At 35.1% G+C, this 19,677-nt stretch overlaps 2 protein-coding genes and 1 pseudogene across 3 annotated transcripts; 1 reads left to right on the top strand and 2 right to left on the bottom strand.

The window, feature by feature from the left end:
* Positions 1-10,843: 10,843 nt before the first annotated feature.
* On the top strand, positions 10,844-12,993 carry LOC143547052 (bZIP transcription factor 68-like). 2 transcript variants are annotated; one of them, XM_077038568.1, is made up of 11 exons: positions 10,844-10,952; positions 11,080-11,136; positions 11,257-11,331; positions 11,436-11,522; positions 11,607-11,669; positions 11,763-11,929; positions 12,017-12,071; positions 12,148-12,360; positions 12,469-12,546; positions 12,677-12,802; positions 12,882-12,993. In XM_077038568.1, exons 1-11 carry the CDS (start codon positions 10,881-10,883, stop codon positions 12,978-12,980), a joined length of 1,092 nt encoding a protein of 363 aa, XP_076894683.1. In that variant the 5' UTR covers positions 10,844-10,880; the 3' UTR covers positions 12,981-12,993. The 2 variants fall into 2 exon arrangements, with proteins under 2 accessions (XP_076894683.1, XP_076894682.1); XM_077038567.1 differs by having other exon boundaries at positions 12,677-12,993.
* Positions 12,994-13,088: 95 nt separating this feature from the next.
* Positions 13,089-15,598, bottom strand: LOC143547064 (beta-xylosidase/alpha-L-arabinofuranosidase 1-like). Its single transcript, XM_077038575.1, has 4 exons — positions 15,074-15,598; positions 14,359-14,977; positions 13,869-14,279; positions 13,089-13,795 (listed from the first exon to the last, which is right to left on the bottom strand). The coding sequence occupies exons 1-4, from the start codon at positions 15,335-15,337 to the stop codon at positions 13,221-13,223; spliced, it is 1,869 nt and encodes a 622-aa protein (XP_076894690.1). The 5' UTR covers positions 15,338-15,598; the 3' UTR covers positions 13,089-13,220.
* A 2,917-nt stretch (positions 15,599-18,515) lies between these two features.
* On the bottom strand, positions 18,516-19,370 carry LOC143547051 (protein P21 pseudogene; annotated as a pseudogene).
* Positions 19,371-19,677: the final 307 nt, after the last annotated feature.

Raw genomic sequence — 19,677 nt, 5'->3', positions numbered from 1 at the left:
AAATTAACAGTCGATTGATGATTGTTTGACGATTATGAGATTATATGAAGTGATTTCAGTGTTCAATTTCATGTTTACATGTGTTTAATTTCTTTTTTTTTTGTTAGTTTTAAAAGTTCTGAACAGGCAGAACTTCTTAGAACTTCTAAACAGCCAGAACTTTCTGAACAGCCAGAACTTCTTAGAACTTCTAAACAGCCAGAACTTCTTAGAACTTCTAAACTTTTTATCAGAACTTCTAAATTTTTTTGAACACCCAGAACTTCTAAACTAAACAACCTGAACTTCTTAGAACGTATTAGAATGTTTAAAGATGTTTATTTGTTTTTGAACACCCAGTGCTTCGTTGAATGTATTAGAACGTTTAAATATGTTCTTTTTTGGTCAGAACGTTTAAAGGTATTCAGTTATGTTTCAAAACGTTTAAACAAAATATTTTGAACCCTAATCAAAGCTCGATTGAGTGCGTTATTTCTGCAATTCCATAATTGATTGATGAATCTAAATGCTTCTACACATCAATTCGATTGATTAAATCATCATTTTGGTGTTTATTTTGGTCAGAACGTTTAAACTTTGAGCATAACGTTTAAACATGAACCCTAATCAGAGCTCAATTAAGTGTGTTAATCTATAATTTCATAATCGATTGATGATTCTAAACCTCTTACACATCAATTCGATTGATTAAATCATCAATTTGAAGATTTTTAATGTTCAGTGACGTTCTTTTCAATTTTGGGTTTTGACTTTTGAGATTTCATATTGTAAGCTGTGATTAGAGTTTAGAAATTGGATTAGATTGAGCGACAAGTTCTGAATTTGGATCAGAGTTGATTTGTAATCAACGAATTTTGATCGCGAACTACTGTTGGGTTATTTACGAAATTGCCACCGCGCGTTTTTTAATCAAACGTTCTGGAATGTCGCGTACCTAATGTACGATAAGCCCTTATTGTACGTTAATCCACCCCTATATATATATATAGAAAAAGGTTTAAATAAGAATAAATAGTTTTCTGAGAATGATAAGAACCAATCATTGCTTGACACGTGGCATTAAACCAATTTTAAGGGCAAGGACATGATGGTAATTTCAATGTTTTGCATTTAATTTTAGTAAAATTAATAATTAATATTTATTCCTATAATTAAGGTATAATTGTTAACTGATCATCGTGATAATTGTTTCGAAAAAACCAACTTCATCACTACTTTTCATTTTCAAGTATTAACATATTAACAATCTTCCAAAACTATAACAAATTTCATTAATTTGGTAATGTCAAATAAGTAATTTTATGTTCTTTTAATTTTATAATACTAATAAACTCGACACTATGACATGGCATTATACCACATAATATCATCTTTTACTACTATATATACCATGAAAATAACATAAAATTTAAAATTTTGATTCAAAGTAACATCGGTTTTAAACTATTATGCTTAGAACTTACACATTATGACCACTTTTTGGACACCCAAGTCTGAAACCTAATATCACCAGAAACTGAAACACCCATGTCTGGTTGTCTGAAAGTAAAATACTAAAGTCTCAATTATTTCATTACATATGATATTATATATATTGTGTTATTAATCGGAGTTAATAAACAACATTGTCGACGATTTTGATAAATTTCTTATGATATTAATGATTAATTATTGAGGGAATTGGTTAGTGTTTCCATAAATTCAAATCACCTAAAAAATAGGCATGATGATTGCTACTGCCTGTTTTATTTAACAAGATATTTTGACGGTTGCATTATATTAAAACACATGTTGGACAATTATACCCCTGTAAAACTAAAACTATTGACTAATTCTAAGGCACCATATGGTGTTTTTGGAACTTTAAGTCTCAGCCGCCCTTAGAAGCCTTGATCTAATTTTCCATATGTAATGTTATATATCCTTTTTTAACTTATTTTTCTCTGTTAGATTATGAGTGTTTTTCAATTCGTGTGTATTATGAGTCTTTTCTATATGTTGATTTTGGTTGAATGCGTATTATATTTAGACATTTTCTGTTCTGCTCAGATCATTCAAACATTATTTTTAGTTTGTTGAATCCATCTATCATTACTTTAGTTTCGTCAGGCTAATACAAATCTATCATGGTATAGTTTTGACTTTTGATAAAAGAAAATAACCAGATTCATTATAATTTAAAATAAGCCTCTAAAACTAAAGCATTGTTGAAGCATCTCTTAAGCGTTTGAAGATGCACGTCGATTATTAATTTCTAATAGTTGATCAGCCTCGATGCATGCTAACAAATACCTCAACTTACACAAGAGTAGTTGAGACCATTTTCCATGTTTGTTATTATTGTATAGAACTTATCTGTACTTGCAGCATATGAAGGCACCCATTAATTTATGTTCGAATTCTCTGTCTATGTTTATCATCTAGAAACTTCATATTTACCTTATGATGGAGTTGACTTCTGAAAATGGTCAAACTGGTTTTGGGATGTTCACTTACAACGTTGTAAATTTGGTTAAAAACCCTTATCATTATTTTGGACAAGTTTAATACGGATTTTTAAGGAAGAAGAAATGGAGGTTCACCATTTTCTAATTCAACATCTTTTCATTTCAGTTTATGTTAATATTTGTTTGTTTAACTTAATGACAAAAAATATTGTTCATGTTTGTTTGTTTATTAGATAAACGAATATAAAGAATTGATCACTGAACGTTTGCTAAAAGTATGCTGACTCCATCTGAAGTTGCCATTAATGAATGGTTCAACTGTTCAAGTGAGTTTTTTGCTCTTTAATTTGAAATTTTATCTGTTAAAATTCAAGTCTTTACTGTCAGTTTCTTTACCTTTATGCAATTAAATTCTGAATATTTACTGTTAATCTATGTTTGATCCATGGAACCTCAGTTATTTGGCTAGAAAAAAAACATGAATTTGCCTCAAAACCAAACTGCCAACCAAGTGTTTGATAAAATGCTTATGAGAACCCGTGTAATACATTATTGGCCTGTTCTAGCAGAGCTTTAATTGAAAACTAATTGAAAAGATCTGGTTATGCATAGTTAATAATTAAGAATAATTCTTCTTGAAAAGGGTTAATTTGATAAAGGGTTGTAAGGGCTAATTTGATGAAGGGATTCATGTCTCATGGTATAGGGACACCTGCTTTGGAGTCATACAAACTGTATCAACAGAAAAAAGTAAGCTGTTTTATAAGACCGACTATATTTCTTTTTTATGTTAGGCAGCATAATCATTTTACGGGATATTTTTTTAGCTGATGTGCTTTATTGGCTTGTAATATCAGGAGCTTGGAGGTTTCTCCGGTCTTATATGTTCCGATCGTCTAGCAGGTTTCCAGATTTTTAAGAAATCAAGTGGGAGTTCTGTTTTTGAATTGATCACTAGACCAACTAAAATAAATGGTGTGCATTATGTTCAGGTAAGGCTTAGTTATGATTATATTGTTATATTTCAAGATTGGTAGCTTCAAATAATTCTTTCACCTTTTTTGTTACATATGTTGCTAGAAGAATGAAAAGTTAAAGTTTCTGGTCAAAAGATGCTTTCTTTTCCTTTTTACTGTAAATAGTTCTAAATTTGTAACATAACATTTGGTTCTTAATATGACAGTGTGTAATTATTTCCATGATATGTTTGATAATGAACGAGAAGGTCGTCGTGTTCACATTAGAGTTAAAGGAGTATATATATGGTTGTTCAAACAACTTCGAATGGTAATAACAGGTAGCATATCTTCTCTATTTTCAAGCAATTGAACATATATTTGTGAGTGCTTGTATACCTATGTACGTGTGTGTATGTATATATTTGTATATAAGTGAATATATAAACATGTACTTTTATTAAGTGTGCCATATGTATACATATGTATGCAGCTGATGATGTGAACATATCTGATAATGTATATTGTGATATTGTTAATTGCAGCGAAAGAGACGGAGAGTCGGTCAAGAAGAGGATTATTTACTATCCAATTCATACCACCTGGTAATCCTTACGTTTTGCTGATGCTTATAATATTAAATGACAATCTAATAATTTTATGCATCTTTAGTTCTTTACACAATTCCAGCTTGGACTTTATTCATCACTTGGCTTCCAGGAGTCCACACAGATAAAATCAGAAAGAATACACAATGTAGATTGTAAATTGTGCAATTGTGCACTCATAATAGATGAGCATTATTTTAACAAATGGACATATACAGCCTTAACTTTAATGCTATATTATTCTGACTTGACTTTAGAGAGTCAATTATATTGTACTTTTAGTCAAAGTAGACAAGATACCATTTATTTTTAGAATCCAGATGTAATTTTAACTCCAGGCTTAATATGTTGGCCAATTACCAATGCGGTTGATGGCCCGTTGGCAAACACAAAAATCTTTAAACACAACCTTGAAGTTCTTGGGTTAAGTCTCACAAATAACATAAATTCATCATTCAAGAAAAAGTTATCTAATTAAATGGTTTTAGGTAAATTTATCATGAGTGTGGTTTAATTGACTTTACAAAGTTTGATATATAGTTTTTGGCAATGCATTTACCTAGATAGTTCCATGAATATAATTTCTCATAAGTTAAATAAGTTTTGTGTTTTTGTCTTAAGATATCTTATTTTGGTCATACGTAAAGAAAAATAGTTTTCACGCCATGACATTAAAACATTGTGTATTGATGATTTTAAAAGGAGAAAGAAATATCAACGTACATTGGTTGCTAAATAAACATACAAAATTAAAGTTATTCTCTTCGAAATCCAGGTTAACTTTTACATAAAGAAATAACTTAAATATATTATCATAATAATGGATTCTATTTAATGAAATTGAAAATATGTTATGTTATAAAAACATGTTCATTTTTTGTAAATTGTATTTTAGCCCGTGTGTCACACGGGCATATAACCTAGTATATATATATATATACACACACTAGTTTGATCCTCCCGTGTTACGAGAGTTTATTTAAAGTTTTGTTTTTAATCGTCTTGCTATTTTATGATGATTTATTTTATTTTTTAAACATAGTTTTGTTATAATTTAATACATATATATTAATTTGTTATTATACTTTTTAACGTTTGGGTTTTTTCAATTAAGATGTGTAGGTTTTTTAGATTTTTAACGAACAAACATGAACGAACACGAGCATGTTGATTTTCTTTAAATAAACAAACATGAACACAAATATTTATCTAATGAAAGAGGGGACGTTGATGTAATTGACGATAGTGAGTAGTATCAGAAGTTAACCGGCGATGGAGATAATAGACCAGCAACGGAGAACATGTAAAGCAAATAACATTAAATTAGGGTTTGATGATGAAATCGTTTATCAATATATGAGATCTTATAACTCATTTGAGGGCTATTAGGGTTTGGTAAGACCCATAACCTGTGGATTCTTTGATTATTAAAGGGTTATTTCACAAATAAATGAGATGTTATAACCCGTTTAAGGGTTATCCGGGTTGACCCGCAGAAATTATTGTTTGATTATGAAAGAGTTTCACAAATAAATGAGATGTTATAACCCATTTAAAGATTTTCCGGGTTTCGTGAGACCCATACCCGCGAATTCGGGTCAAATGCATGAGAAACATCCATTTAGCAATCAAGCAATCTGGTGGCTTTAGAGAATGGGAGAACAACATGAGAGCGACACCTAAGATTTTATGGTAGACAATTATATAGATAGTTATATATATATATATATATATATATATAGAGGGGAGGGTTATACTAAAAGGAAGTAGTTTCCTAGGAAGACTAGGAATAAATCATAGCCATTGGATCATGTCAATCAATGGTTGAGATTTAATTACCAAAAACCGTCATAGTTTCCTAGAATTATTCTTTCACCACTATAACCGACAAAATTTCTTAAAATTGTTCTTTCACCATATGTTGTAATGCCACTTGTCAAAAATCTATTGGTTCTTATCATTTTTAGGAAACTATTTATTTTTATTTGAACTTTTTTCTATATATTTTATTTGAACTCTTTTCTATATATATATAAACAAATAATTACAAAAAACAAAAGAGTAAAATGATTAAAACAAAAACCTAAATAAACCCCCGTAACACGGGGGCTAAAAGCTAGTATATATATACACACACTTTTTCGCATAAAACATTCAAATGTAGTAAAAAATAAGACTTAATTACAATTTTGGTTTCTATGGTGAGACCCAAAACATAGCTTTCAACCCCGTTTTTATTTTTTATTATTTTTTTTGTCCAGTTATACGGTCTTTTTTTTACAATTGGGTCCAACCACTAGTCCCAAAGTTAGATTTTATGTAAAAAGACTATTATACATTTACATTATACAACCTTGCGGTATGAAATTTGGATCCTCGTTTTGTTAAAAATTTCCCTGAAACAATTTTAAGCCAACGGAATGTTAACTTTCTTTGGTTGACCATCTATGACTCGTTGACTTTTATTGTAAACTGCTTATTAAAATCTACTTAACATAAACAATCCTAATCTCGATTATATAAATTGTTTTGTATAAGATTAACCAAACTAAATTGTTTTGTTTGTATATGATTATCCAAATTGACAATCATACATACATACATACACATTTTGACAATCATATATACATACACACATGGTAATACATACGTAGATACATACACACAAATTAATACGCATATACATACAAACACAATAATACATATATACATACAAACACAATAATACATACATATATAAACATACCACAAAGTCATACATACACAAATACACGCACAATATTACACATGTAAAAAGACTGCCTCTGCATAAATACATACACACATTACAAGCACTTGACCACAAGCACTTGACTAGTTAGTTTACTGTTGTTATTCAAAGTCAAACAAATGCATCTAATTTTACATACATCCAACTATACATACTAATTATGCATACATACAATCATACATATGCACACAGTTTGACAATAAAAAACAAGCATACATACAAGCATACACATCCTCATTAATCATATAGACTTTATTGATATATTTATATGCATAAAAACATGCATACATAAATACATACATAATCACACCCTTGTTGATCATACAGATGTAAACACATTGATTTTATTGACAACATTGTAGCGAACTAGTGATCATAATTATAAAATACACAATCAACTTTTTTACATGATCTATTGATATGTATTTAAATGTAGGGGTGTGCATGGATCGGTTTGGAGCGGTTTTGGGTCAAACCCATAACCATAACCGTTATGTCGGTTAATAGATAACCATGACCATTACCGATCCGTTGTGGTGGTTTCGGTTAATTGGTTATAAAGGTCATGACGGATCGGTTATCGGTCGGTTAACCGTGACCAAAAAAATATAATAATAAATATTAAAACAACATGACATAATCCAACAAGATTAGATAGAAACCAAACGATCAACATACATTTACGATAGTTATATTACAATAAAATAACAATGTCACACCTCCATTCTAGGCCTAGGGTATGATCCATAGTTGGTACCATATTTGTAAATAAATCAGAGTTACGGGTTTTAGCGGAAGATTTTATAAAAACAAAGGATCGATATTATAAATATTTACAATACAAAAGACGAGACGAAAGTCTCGTTTTAAGTTTACTTGTTTATATGTTTTACAAAACCACCATACTTTATATTTACACAAAATTATCCGAGCCATCGGATTCTTGAGCTTCTTCGTCTTGCAAGCTCTATTCCTGATTACCTGCAAAATGTTAAATAAAATACGTCAGCAACGAATGCTGGTGAATATGCTGACGCTAAAATATTTTCTTTACTTAATTACCCCTCGAGACCACGTAAGTCTCGGCCCATCTTGGCTTAGGAATAATCAAGTTAAAACAATCATCATAAACTTGAGTCTCTGCACTAGGTCACCTCAGCGAAACACCACAACGTTTATGACATAACTTAGGTACCATAAATATACACATGGCCATACCCCACTCGGACGTAACTTAGGTCCGGCCCATCGTGGCTGGAGGTCGTGACCAAGCGTGGTGCGATGTGCCCACCGCGTTCCACATATGTGAGGATCCAGACAAACGTATACCATAGCCTGAGGGCTGGCTTATACTCTTATTTATAATGTTTTTAGAGACACGTAGCCTCATGTAAAGTTTTACACATAACACGTTTATTTGTTTGAAAACAAGTTTGTAAAAGTGGGGCGTATTCACCTTTTCAATGGGATCGGCTTCCAACACCGTCCGTTAGTCTTTCCTTTGCTATCTCGCACATATAGTACGAGTATAACATTTATTAGTCGGATACACGATCCGGCTTAAGACCTTTAGTCTTATCATCTCGATGAACCTTTAGTTCATTATTTCTTTTACTTTAAAACCTTTACTTATAAAGTATTCTTTATAAACCTTTAGTTTATATTTAAAAACCCGACGTTTCTATTTCTTTAAGAAACGTAATTTCTTTATTATTTAAGTATACTCATTACACTTAAATAATATATTTTACAACAAAGAATAATCATATATATATATATATATATATATATATATATTCACATATATATTTTCATCTTTCTTTTCTTTATTTTCTTTGTTTTATATTTTCTCTCTTTTATAATCATCGAGTATAATTCCAACTTTAGGGCATTAAGCCGTTATAATATTTTATTATTATTTTGGTCGGGCATTATGCCTACCTTGCTTGGCTTTATTAATACCCTTCACACTCGGGCAGCACTTCGACGCTACTCGCTTCTTAACGTTCACTTGATCAACACTCCTTTCCACACTTTAAACGTTTCTTGAGACACCTTTGGCACGCACTTCGAAGAGATCACCGGGTCGTTGGACAACACTTCCTTCTTGTTCGGAATGTCGGGGAGTGGCACGGAAATCGAGGTAACGGGCACGGAAAACGAGGTTTCGGAGCACGTTTATCGAGACGGATCGATGGCACGTATTTCGAGGTAGTGAGAGAAAGCTAGAGAGAGAGTATATGTGTGAAAATTGGTGTGAGATTATGAAGATCCGGAGGCTGCTATTTATAGGGCTGAAATCGGACCCCATCGCGGTACGCGATGGGTCCCCTGGCTAGCCCGTCGCGTACCGCGACGTAGGCCTGCGAACTCATCCCCTAGACCTGCCACGTGTCAACACGTGGCAGGCGCCGAGCCACGTGGCGACACGTGGCGGACGTGTTGCCACGTGGCGGCAGGCGTTGCCACCGTGTGCCACGTGTCACGCGTGTCAGACCACCGTATCGCGGTACGCGATGGGTGTCTCCTTTGGCCCATCGCGTACCGCGATAGGCCAGGAAATCAGAATTTACACTTTTAGTCCTTGTAGGTTAAAAATTGGCAGAATTGGTCCCTTGATTTTGGAAATTGACATTTTTGACCCGAAATTTACGTGATGTTACAAACAATATATATACAATCAGTTGCATACTAAAATAATTAGAGTAATCAATGAGATCATATAATCATATATTTAATAATTTATTTAAACAATACACTTAAACTATAACAAATAAAATTGAGGTGTTAAAAGAGAGATAATCATCACATGCTTCTTTTCAATCACTGATGAGAATACTAGACAATGTAACTATTAACCATAATAACTACAATAAGTGGTAAATAAATCCTTACAAAAGTTCATTTGCAAAATTTAACTTTAAAAGGCAGTTCGGTTATAGCGGGTTTGGATTTATCTTTGCCTAAAACCGACCCGCGTTTGACGGTTTTTGAAATTAATTAAATCGACCCATCGGTTATGTCGGTTATTTGTTAAAATTGGTTCGGTTATGGCGGTTATGGTTCAGTTAATGGTTATGGTGGCTAACTTGCTCACCCCTGTCTAGAGGTGCACAAAAAATCCAAATTTGGAACCAGACCTAAAAAAAAACTGGAACCTGTTTTTTTATACCCGAAATCGTGCCCAACCCTACCCGTATGATACAGATAGGATATGCATTTCAGTACCAAAACCTGCATCCGAACCAGACCCAATTTGTACCCGGTAATACCCGAAAACCGGAACCGGTGTTCATACCAGGAACTTGGTTTTTTCAATACCTGAAACTTGGTTTTTCAAATACCCGATCTATACCTGAAAACTCTCTGAAAAATACTCATAAAAAGTGCAACCCATTAAAAAAATCCAATCTATATCCGGAAAAACCCCGAAAATAGGGTTTTTTAATACCCGGGAATAAGGTATTAAAATACCCGGTTCTATGCCCGACCTGAACCTGATACATAAGGTATGGTTTTTAGAGACAATACATGGACCCAACCCGACCTGAGTATTGTCAATACACGATTTCCAATGCTCATCATATCCAAACCCGGTTTCATATATGAAACTAGGTATTTGAAAAACCCCATCTGAGCATAGTTGGGCCTCTAGGGTTGACTAACAAGGCCCCATTGGTTCCACATCGGATCCTACACACTTAATTTTTTTCGTCACAATACATACGTCAGCGCAAGCTAAAGTTACACACTTCGTCTTCCTTGGCAACCATCAACCACCAACCAAGCTCCACCGGTCAGGGTTACCAATACACTCACCAATTCCAACTTTCCACCTATATTATTCTTTTCTTTTCCCCCCAAATTACCCCTCTTTAGGGTTTCAAGTTTAACATTAATTATTATTATTATTATTATTGCAACTTTTTTATTATTCAATTAACCTCACTGGTTCAAGGTAAGCCGTGAATCCAAGATAAAATGCTTACCTAACTTATTAATGTAATGCATGTATAATGTAGTATTGATAATTTGATATATACTTATTATTGTTTAGGTATTTGATATATAATTAAAGTTACCGTGGTTGGTTTGAATAATGGAAAGTGAGGAGATTGATACACCTGCCACCGAGGCGAATGACTCCGTAAAGGAAGTTTCGAATTCTGAGGTGAATTTATTCGTTCTATTTATATATTTTTATATATAAATATAAATGCTATTAAACTGTTTCTGTTATACATACTTGCTTGCATTCCTTACCATATTTATTTGTACATTATGTTTACTTTGATCAGGAGCAGCCCTCCGGTGACGCCACAGGAGCGGTCCCGCCAGATTGGGCCGGTTTTCAGGTTTCATATTTTATATCTATTAGCACTTTTAAGCTTATAGTCAATTTGCAGCATATGATATTGTGCAATGTGTGGTGCTTGAGTGAATTTAGTTAAGTGTTTTATTTACATATTGAATAGGCTTATTCTTCTATGCCTCCACATGGGTACTTAGCATCTAGTCCTCAACCGCCTCCGTACATGTGGGGAGTTCAGGTACTAGGTTTCTTGAATAACTGATTTTGTTATGTACAGTTAATTTATATAAGCGAACCGTGAGTAAGCATTCTGCGTATGTTAATATGCATTTGTACTTGCAGCATCTTATGCCGCCTTATGGTACTGCGCCTCATCCATATGTTATGTATCCTCATGGTGGCTTGTATGCCCATCCATCTATGCCTCCGGTATTTTTGATATTATTTTGTATTTTTTTTGTTTTTTAATTCTATAAAGAAACATTGATGTTAATATTATGCGAATGTAATCAGGGATCATATCCTTTTAGTCCATATGCAATGCCCTCTGCGAATGGTGTTACCGAGGCTGCTTCTGTGAGTTCACTTGACTCAGCTAGTTTGCTTTTATGTTTTCTGTGAAAAGATGTTATTATGCTGCGAATGAGTTTTGGATTTGGTTGCGTGCAGGTTAATACACCTGGCAGTATGGAAGTAAATGGTAAGTCGCCTGAGGGTAAGGAAAAGCTTCCTATTAAAAGGTCAAAGGGTAGTCTTGGAAGTTTGAATATGATTACAGGCAAGAACAATGAGTCCGGCAAAGCAGGTGTATCTGCTAATGGATCTTATGCTAAAAGGTCTAGATTAATAAATATGATATGGTTATTTTGGAGAATTGTCACTCGATGTAAAGTTTATGAGCTTTAATGATGTTGGATTTGCAGTGGTGAGAGTGGAAGTGACGGTTCCAGTGACGGAAGCGATGCAAATTCTGAAAATGTAGGTATTCTTGTAAACGCGTTTATACCATTTTCCTGAACCACCAATAATATTATTGGTTTATTTTTTGTATCAGAACTCACAAATGAAATCAGGATCCAGGCAAGATCCTATGGAAGGGGAAGCATCTCAAAATGGGAATCTAACCGTAAATGGTTATCAGAATGGAGGACTGGTAAATCAAACAATGATGATTGTGCCAATGTCAGCAGCGGGTCCCACTACTAACTTACATATGGTTGCTGCTGTTGTGTCACGGGAGAACTTGCAGGCACATCGCTGGCTACAGGTGTAAATTCATTTGATTTGTTTTATTAATTTGATTTATATACGACTCTATTAATAATTTCTTCTTAAATACTCTGTTCTATGCGATTGATTAATGATTTAATTTCAGGATGAAAGAGAGTTAAAAAGGCAGAGAAGGAAGCAGGCCAATAGGGAATCTGCTCGCAGATCCAGATTGCGCAAACAGGTAAGATTTAAGAAAGTTTAAAAAATTGGCCAAAGGAAAATGTTGACTTTAGTTGGTGTTAATCGTCTTTCAAAAAAAAAGTTAGGATTAATCTCAATTTTTTCTTTTATTAATGTTACGTGGGAGTTAGGCAGAATGTGACGAGCTAGCTCAACGAGCCGAGACTTTGATCGAAGAAAACGCGTCTCTAAAAACCGAAGTGAGTCGTATTCAGGCCGATTATGAGCAGCTGCTTGCTGAACATGCTGCCCTTAAGGTATCCAGGGGTAATCTGGTAATTCTGATAATGTATTTTTGCAGGGGTATTTTGGTAACTCTGATGATGTATTTTGCAGGAGAGGCTAGAGGAAGTTTCTGGGCAGGCAGAAACAAAGCAAGAAACGGGAAATGAAAATCATCAAAACGGGCAAACCGAGTTTATGCAGAGTAGTTAATGACGGTCTCACTCTTCCCATATTTTCCCATGGGATTAACCTAACTGAAACGAATCAAATTTTGGTAAACGGTAATGGTAGTATGAGTAGAATAGCCATTGATGTCAACCCTCCCATATTTTCCTTTAAATTCTTATTTGTGGCAGGATATTTAAATCAGATTATATTAATTATAACTGTCCATTGTCTGAATTGATTGTGTTCAGTTTCTTATTTACTGAACCAAAACAACATATCATATCATGTCTCAAGATATAAATAATGCCTAACATCTCCAAACTGAAGAACATGTTCCCCCAAAGCCACCTTCCTCTTACCATTTTCATCAACAACACTCAAATGTTTACAACCGTCCACTTGGAATCGAACCATTGTCACCTCTTGTGGAGCCAAAACCACCTTCTCAAAATCGATCAGTTCCATTTGAGGCACATCCGGGATCCATCGAGGTGGATACGAATAAAACAACACACTGTAACTCCCACCAATATCCCCGATGTTTCTCACCCCGATCACGACTTCAAACCCCATATTCTTACAAATATCGTCTCCTACCTGAATCGAATCACAGTCAGGAGGATGGCAAACTTGTTCTTCGTTTAGAGAAAGTTTTACCAACTTTGGCGCTCTAACCATCCACTGAACGAACATGGAATAGCTTAGCCCGTATCCAAACGGGTAAACCGTTGTGCCTCTATAGAACCGATAGGTGTAACCAGGGTGGCCCGTAGCTAGGTTCGGTCTCATGTTCATGTTGGTCATGTTCACTGCTTCTGCAAAGAACTGTGGATACCATGTCATAGGTAGTCTTCCACCTTTAAACACGTTAGAAACCTCATTATTAAGAAGAAAAGCTGGATTATATTTGATGAAAGTTTTATATCTTACCCGGATTATATCGTCCGAAAATAACGTCAGCTAACGCAGCCCCACCAGCTTCCCCTGGGAATCCGACCCACAAAATGCTACTGATCTTAGGATTTTCCTTTGCAAACTGAATATCCATTCCACCTCCCGACATAATAACGAGAATCACGGGTCCTTTAGATACGGATGCAATCTCTGAAATAAGGCGGTTTTGTTGACCGGGAAGACTTATACTGGTTCTATCTAGACTCTCAGCTTCAACGGATAGATCAGTACCCATTACTAGAACCACCGCGTCTGCACCAGCTGCCACTTCCCGTGCTTCGTGAAGCTGTGCATCAGTACACTTGGTGTCGACACAGCCCGTGTGATAAACCGTCTTAACTGAGTCCGATAGACCCTGTAAAGGAGTTGTATATTTGCATGGAATCCCTGAGTAAAATCAATGTTTTAATCTCGTCAATATTCTCACATTTTCAACATATTATTGGTTCTAAAATGCACGTTATACCTGCGTAATTTCCAATCATGGTTGTTGTGGCATTAGCATTGGGCCCAATAACCGCTAGAGACTTGATTCCAGTTGACGAGAGTGGTAATGAGCGTAAAACGTTTTTAAGCAACACGATTCCTTGTCTAGCGGCTTCACGGGCTAGCTCCTGGTGAGCTGGGGTGCACACGTCTTCCGGACCGAGTTTCCCATACATTTGCATACTTGGGTCACCATCAAAGAACCCGAGCCTCATAAGTGTTGCAAAGTTGTTTGAAACCGCCCTATCAACCACCGACTCTTCCACTAGCCCACCATGAACCGCACCCATTGTGTAGTCTCTTAACCAATTCCCACAATTAAGGTCCAAACCAGCGTTTAAAGCATCCGTGGCCACTTGTTCTGGAGTCTCGGCCCAGTGCTGGTAGTTGAACATGGTGTCTAACGAATCACAGTCTGAGCTTATGTACCCGTTTAACTTCCACTCCCCTCGAACCACCCGCTTCAAAAGATCCGGATCGCCACATGTCGGCTTGCCATTAACCTCGTTATAAGAACACATCACACTTGCAACATTCCCATCCAAAACACAACTCTTGAATGGTGGTTGATATGTATCCTCCATATCTTGCTTTGTTACCTTAACAATACCAAAACAAAATTCCTATATTATTGTCATCATAACACAATAATTATGGTTTACATAATTAAATGTCATAAGCAAGAATTAAAGTACCTTAGCATCGAAATGAAATCGATCGATGCCTTCCCAATTATCTACATCATAAGCAGTGTAATGTTTACAAGCAGCCGCAACTTTCAGCCTATCTTTATCTCCGTCATCTCTTTCTTGTAAACCTTGAACATAATTCACAGCATATTTACTCGTTAAAACCGGGTCTTCTCCCGGGGTTTCTTGCCCTCGGCCCCACCTCGGGTCACGAAAAATATTTACATTAGGTGACCAATATGTTAATCCCGCTAGCCCCACATTGTACATTGCTCTAGCTTCGGTCGACACTGCTTTTCCAATGTCTTTAAACAAAGTTTTATTGAACGAGGCCGCGGTTAGGATGACTTGTGGGAAGCTGGTGGCCCCTGGGACCAAATTAGAGAAATGAGTTGCGGGTCCCACGCTAGAAACACCGTGTAACGCTTCCGACCACCACTTGTATCCGGGTATCCCTAGACGGTCGATGCCACTAGCGTCGTTCACTAAATTGCCTACCTTTTCCTCTAATGTTAGCCTCTTAATCAAATCGTCTACCTGAAATAGTTGACGAATAATATTTTCTATGTGCTGAATAACTGAATAACTATTTTAATATTTATACTAGAAATAGAATAATAACTGACAAACAAGCTTAAAGATAAATGATAAATAAAAATTATATAGAATAGATAATAAACTTAATTAACAGTACCCTTGTTTTGGCATCCAATGAAGAATCACAAAATGTGTAGTTCTTCAAGCTTGGATCGCTGTCGGTATTGCAAGCGAAAAGGGCTATGCTTTGGGTGAAAACGACGGTCTGACACGACAAGAAAATGGAGAGAAGAAGAGCAATGGCTGCCATGGGTATGATGAGTTGAAGAGGATGAAAAGGGATGGATGGTTAACTTTGAAGACTAAAGTGTAATTAATACTAACTAAATACCAAAATTTAGTAGTTAAATTCATTTATAAACACACACAATACATGATCTGTGATCTTTACCAAGAACATGTGTACGTAAAATTGGCAGAAACCAGTAAAAACTCCTAACAACCATGTCACAACAATCAAATGAACACATTTTTATAATCATTTTATAAATTATGGAACCATTTAACTTTAAAAGCATATATTACTTGACATAAACTTATGGAAATCCTTGCTCAAAAGTGAAATTATACAATCTAATACAAGATACAACTATTACTACATAGTGGCGCATGTACACTCGGAGCCGGAATCGGCCATATATATAACCAGTCTCTTCGAGCACTCGAGTCCCTTCAAACAGTATACAATTCAACTAGTTAGTTGGACTTGATTTCAAATTTTTAAATTTTCTTTTTCTTTGTAAAATGTCACTTAATAATTGCTATTTCGAACTCCATATTTTTTTTTTCATAATTCATACAAAAAAATAAAGTAGTTTCATAATTTATTGGAAATTAATATATACATATATCATTTTTAAATTATTTATGATTTTATTTTATCCAATACATAATATGGTTGATTTGATGACTGACCCTTTATTAAAACACCAGCACATCATAAGTTATAAAACACCATATTCGTTTCTCTTACCGGGTTACCAGGGAAAGTAAACAAGAACACATCACTGTAAATTGATCCAAAACAAATAACGTACGTTTTAAATTAAGCTATGGAAAAAGTTTAAATGTCTTTGGATCTTCCAATATATCACTTGAGTGTGTACTAAAGCCTCCTCTCTACCAACCTCCACGGTATACAAGACTTCTTACTAGACAATTCATCGTCTTCTTTTTGTGCCCACTTTTTCGTTTTTTTTCTTTGAATGGACAATTTATCGTCTTCTTTTTTGTGTCTACTTTCGTCTTTTTCTTTTCTTTGATTGTATGATTCAACATTTTAAATTCATCGTCTTCCGGTTGGGTTTTAGAACGACGTCGTGTCCAACTTCTTCATTTGAGAGTGTTCAGGTTGTTGGAATTGTTGTGATTGAATTCAGATAGATTCAGATCGGCTTTCAGATAGAGTTCTAAAGTTTCCAGTTTCTGAAAATCTGAACCGATTAAACCAAATATTACATTATTTGATCCGATAATCACCCCTACCCCTAGCTCTACGCAAAGTACACTATTCACATCTACCAAATCCCTCGTGCACCAATTCCCGACCGCAACACACATTTGAATCCCACTAGTTATACATAACGTACTAGTGCTAGACTGCGATCCATATAATTTTTGAATTACTTAAAAAATTTTATTAAAAAGTTTGGCTAACATTAAACTAGACAGGAGAACAACTAACAAGTTAATAACATACGGTTTTTCAACCACTTTTGACTCAACTCCCAATAAACGAGAACTTCTATTAGTAATCCATTGTAAGTAAGAGTAACTAAATATACTATTGAACATTGTTTCATGCCGCTTATGATCACCCCTAAATATAAGAATGTTTTTTGGGGGCAGATAATCCACCACGTAGTCAAAATGATCGCTTAATTCAAGTACCCCTTTTGTTGTTGGCCTCAACCGCAAGAAATCTACCCAATTTTAAGATCACTCGACTTTATAGAACCCGAAAGTTAAATCTAAGCTACCAAAAACCACCTATCCACTATTCTACACTCCCCAAATTTGATTCCACTTTAAATGAACATAACTTAAGGACATTGTAAAGAAGGAAACATCAATACCTTTATCCTCTAATACCGAGATTGTTTTAACATTTAAGTCGCTAATTGTTTGCTACATGATCCGGCTTGTCAAGACTTTTCTTGGTTATGGGCTTTGTAACTCTCAAGTTATGCCGATCGTTTGAACTTTGGACCTTTTCTACCATGTTTCTCCTTATCCAATTGGTTAAATAAGAACGTGCCAACTCTTGGATCAGCTCTACACCCATGCATAAATAATAGCTTCTTGATCTTAGAAAGTTTGTGATAATGAGTTCGTATTACAATATGTAAAATAACTCACTTTAAACAGCCAAAGTACACCACAAAACAAACAACTTTCACCATGTCGGCGATCCATCGATAGTCTGTAGGTATACATGGTGTAGGATTTACTACCAAGGGATCACCGACAAATTTTTGACAGACGCTATTGTTAGTTACCATGACAATTAATTTTTTTTATATGCATCGTTGATCTGCTGCGCCAGTAATTAGCGAAGATGCGTAGTGAGTGATACTCATTTTTCTAATAGTGATAATAGAAGAATCTTTACGGATGCCAATTTAGACCAGATAAATATGAGAAAGGCTTGCATGTCATGAGAGATGTATTATAGGTTGCGGTCGCGTATTAGAAATGCAAGGCCCTAATCGAACAGGATAACATATTTGTCGGTTTTATCGTAGGTTGCAGCTTATATACTTGTTGAGTATATTATTTAAACACGCTTCATTATAACAACACCATTGCATTATATCAGAAATAGACACTTTTACATTATATTAGAAGGCAAATAAGGTCATTAGTGCAATACTAAGTTCATGTATTGCAGTAACAAACCTTAACTTATTCCATTACTGCATTTATTTAGGTTATTATATATACTTCAAACACCCTTTTAATTTGATTCGATAATCAAGTGTCTTCAAGGGCAGAATATAACATCGTAGTTGGTTCCACCAGGGCACGTGAATGTGCTCGTTTGATCATCCTTAGGATAACTATAAGCATCAGGGCACCTCGTCTTGAAATACCTTGAAAAATCAGTTGGTCCACAATTTCCAGAGTTACAACAATATTGATCACTTTTGTACACGGTGCACGGGTTATTGCACCCACCAGAAGTCCGCAGCTGGCTTGGGCACTGGCCGTTGATATCCGAAGTACACGAGATACCACGGCTGCACCCACCCGAGTTGGGCTTAAATACCATCGGCACATTGAATCCGTCCACAAGAGATATGTCAAAGAAATCAAGATTGTTGTATTGATTCAAGGCATACTCAGCCAATGTGTTGGGTGGTGTACCATAGTTTTGACATTGGAGGAGACCGTTGCAGTCACCGGTCTGACACCTGCCTCGTCCAGAACCATCAAAGTTGCAACCGGTTCGGGGCCATATACGGGCTCCTGCTGTGCCAGCTGCGACGGGTAAATTCCAGGTTTGACCTGGGCTAAGCCGTCGCCCGCCACCAGGCACTGCACCTGCCCAAACGGTATATGGACAGTTGTTTCGGATAGTGAAAACGGCTGCATTGGTGAAGGGAAGAAGAAGAAGAGGAAATAGAAGGAAAGTGGATATGGTAAAGGTGGTCATTGTGGTTTTGGGTGAGAGCTAAGTGAGACTAAACCTGGTTTATATAGGCCCAGTTAAAGCTGTTAGGTTTCAACGGTGGTTCGGAACGAAAACGGACAAACCATTTAGACCCGTTTTAGTTATTTATGTCGTTTCTTTAATTATTAATCTATATTAATAATCAAGCTTATAAACAAAACTTTGAAAGTTAATATATCGTTTCAATATTTATTAATCCATATTAATAAATCAAAGGATATGAACAAGTTATAAAAACCGCAGCGGAAAGTAAAACGATATAAAACGAACCATAACCGAAAACCCAAAACCCGGATCCGATTACAACAATACGAGTACAAATAAACAACCATAGATAAAA

This window comes from Bidens hawaiensis, unplaced genomic scaffold, assembly GCF_021521415.1.
Source record: "Bidens hawaiensis isolate Kalapana, Puna unplaced genomic scaffold, B.hawaiensis_p1.1 tig00014593_1, whole genome shotgun sequence".
Taxonomy (NCBI): Eukaryota; Viridiplantae; Streptophyta; class Magnoliopsida; order Asterales; family Asteraceae; genus Bidens; species Bidens hawaiensis.
Note: the sequence above shows the minus strand (reverse complement) of the source record. Positions and strands in the feature narration are given on the sequence as shown.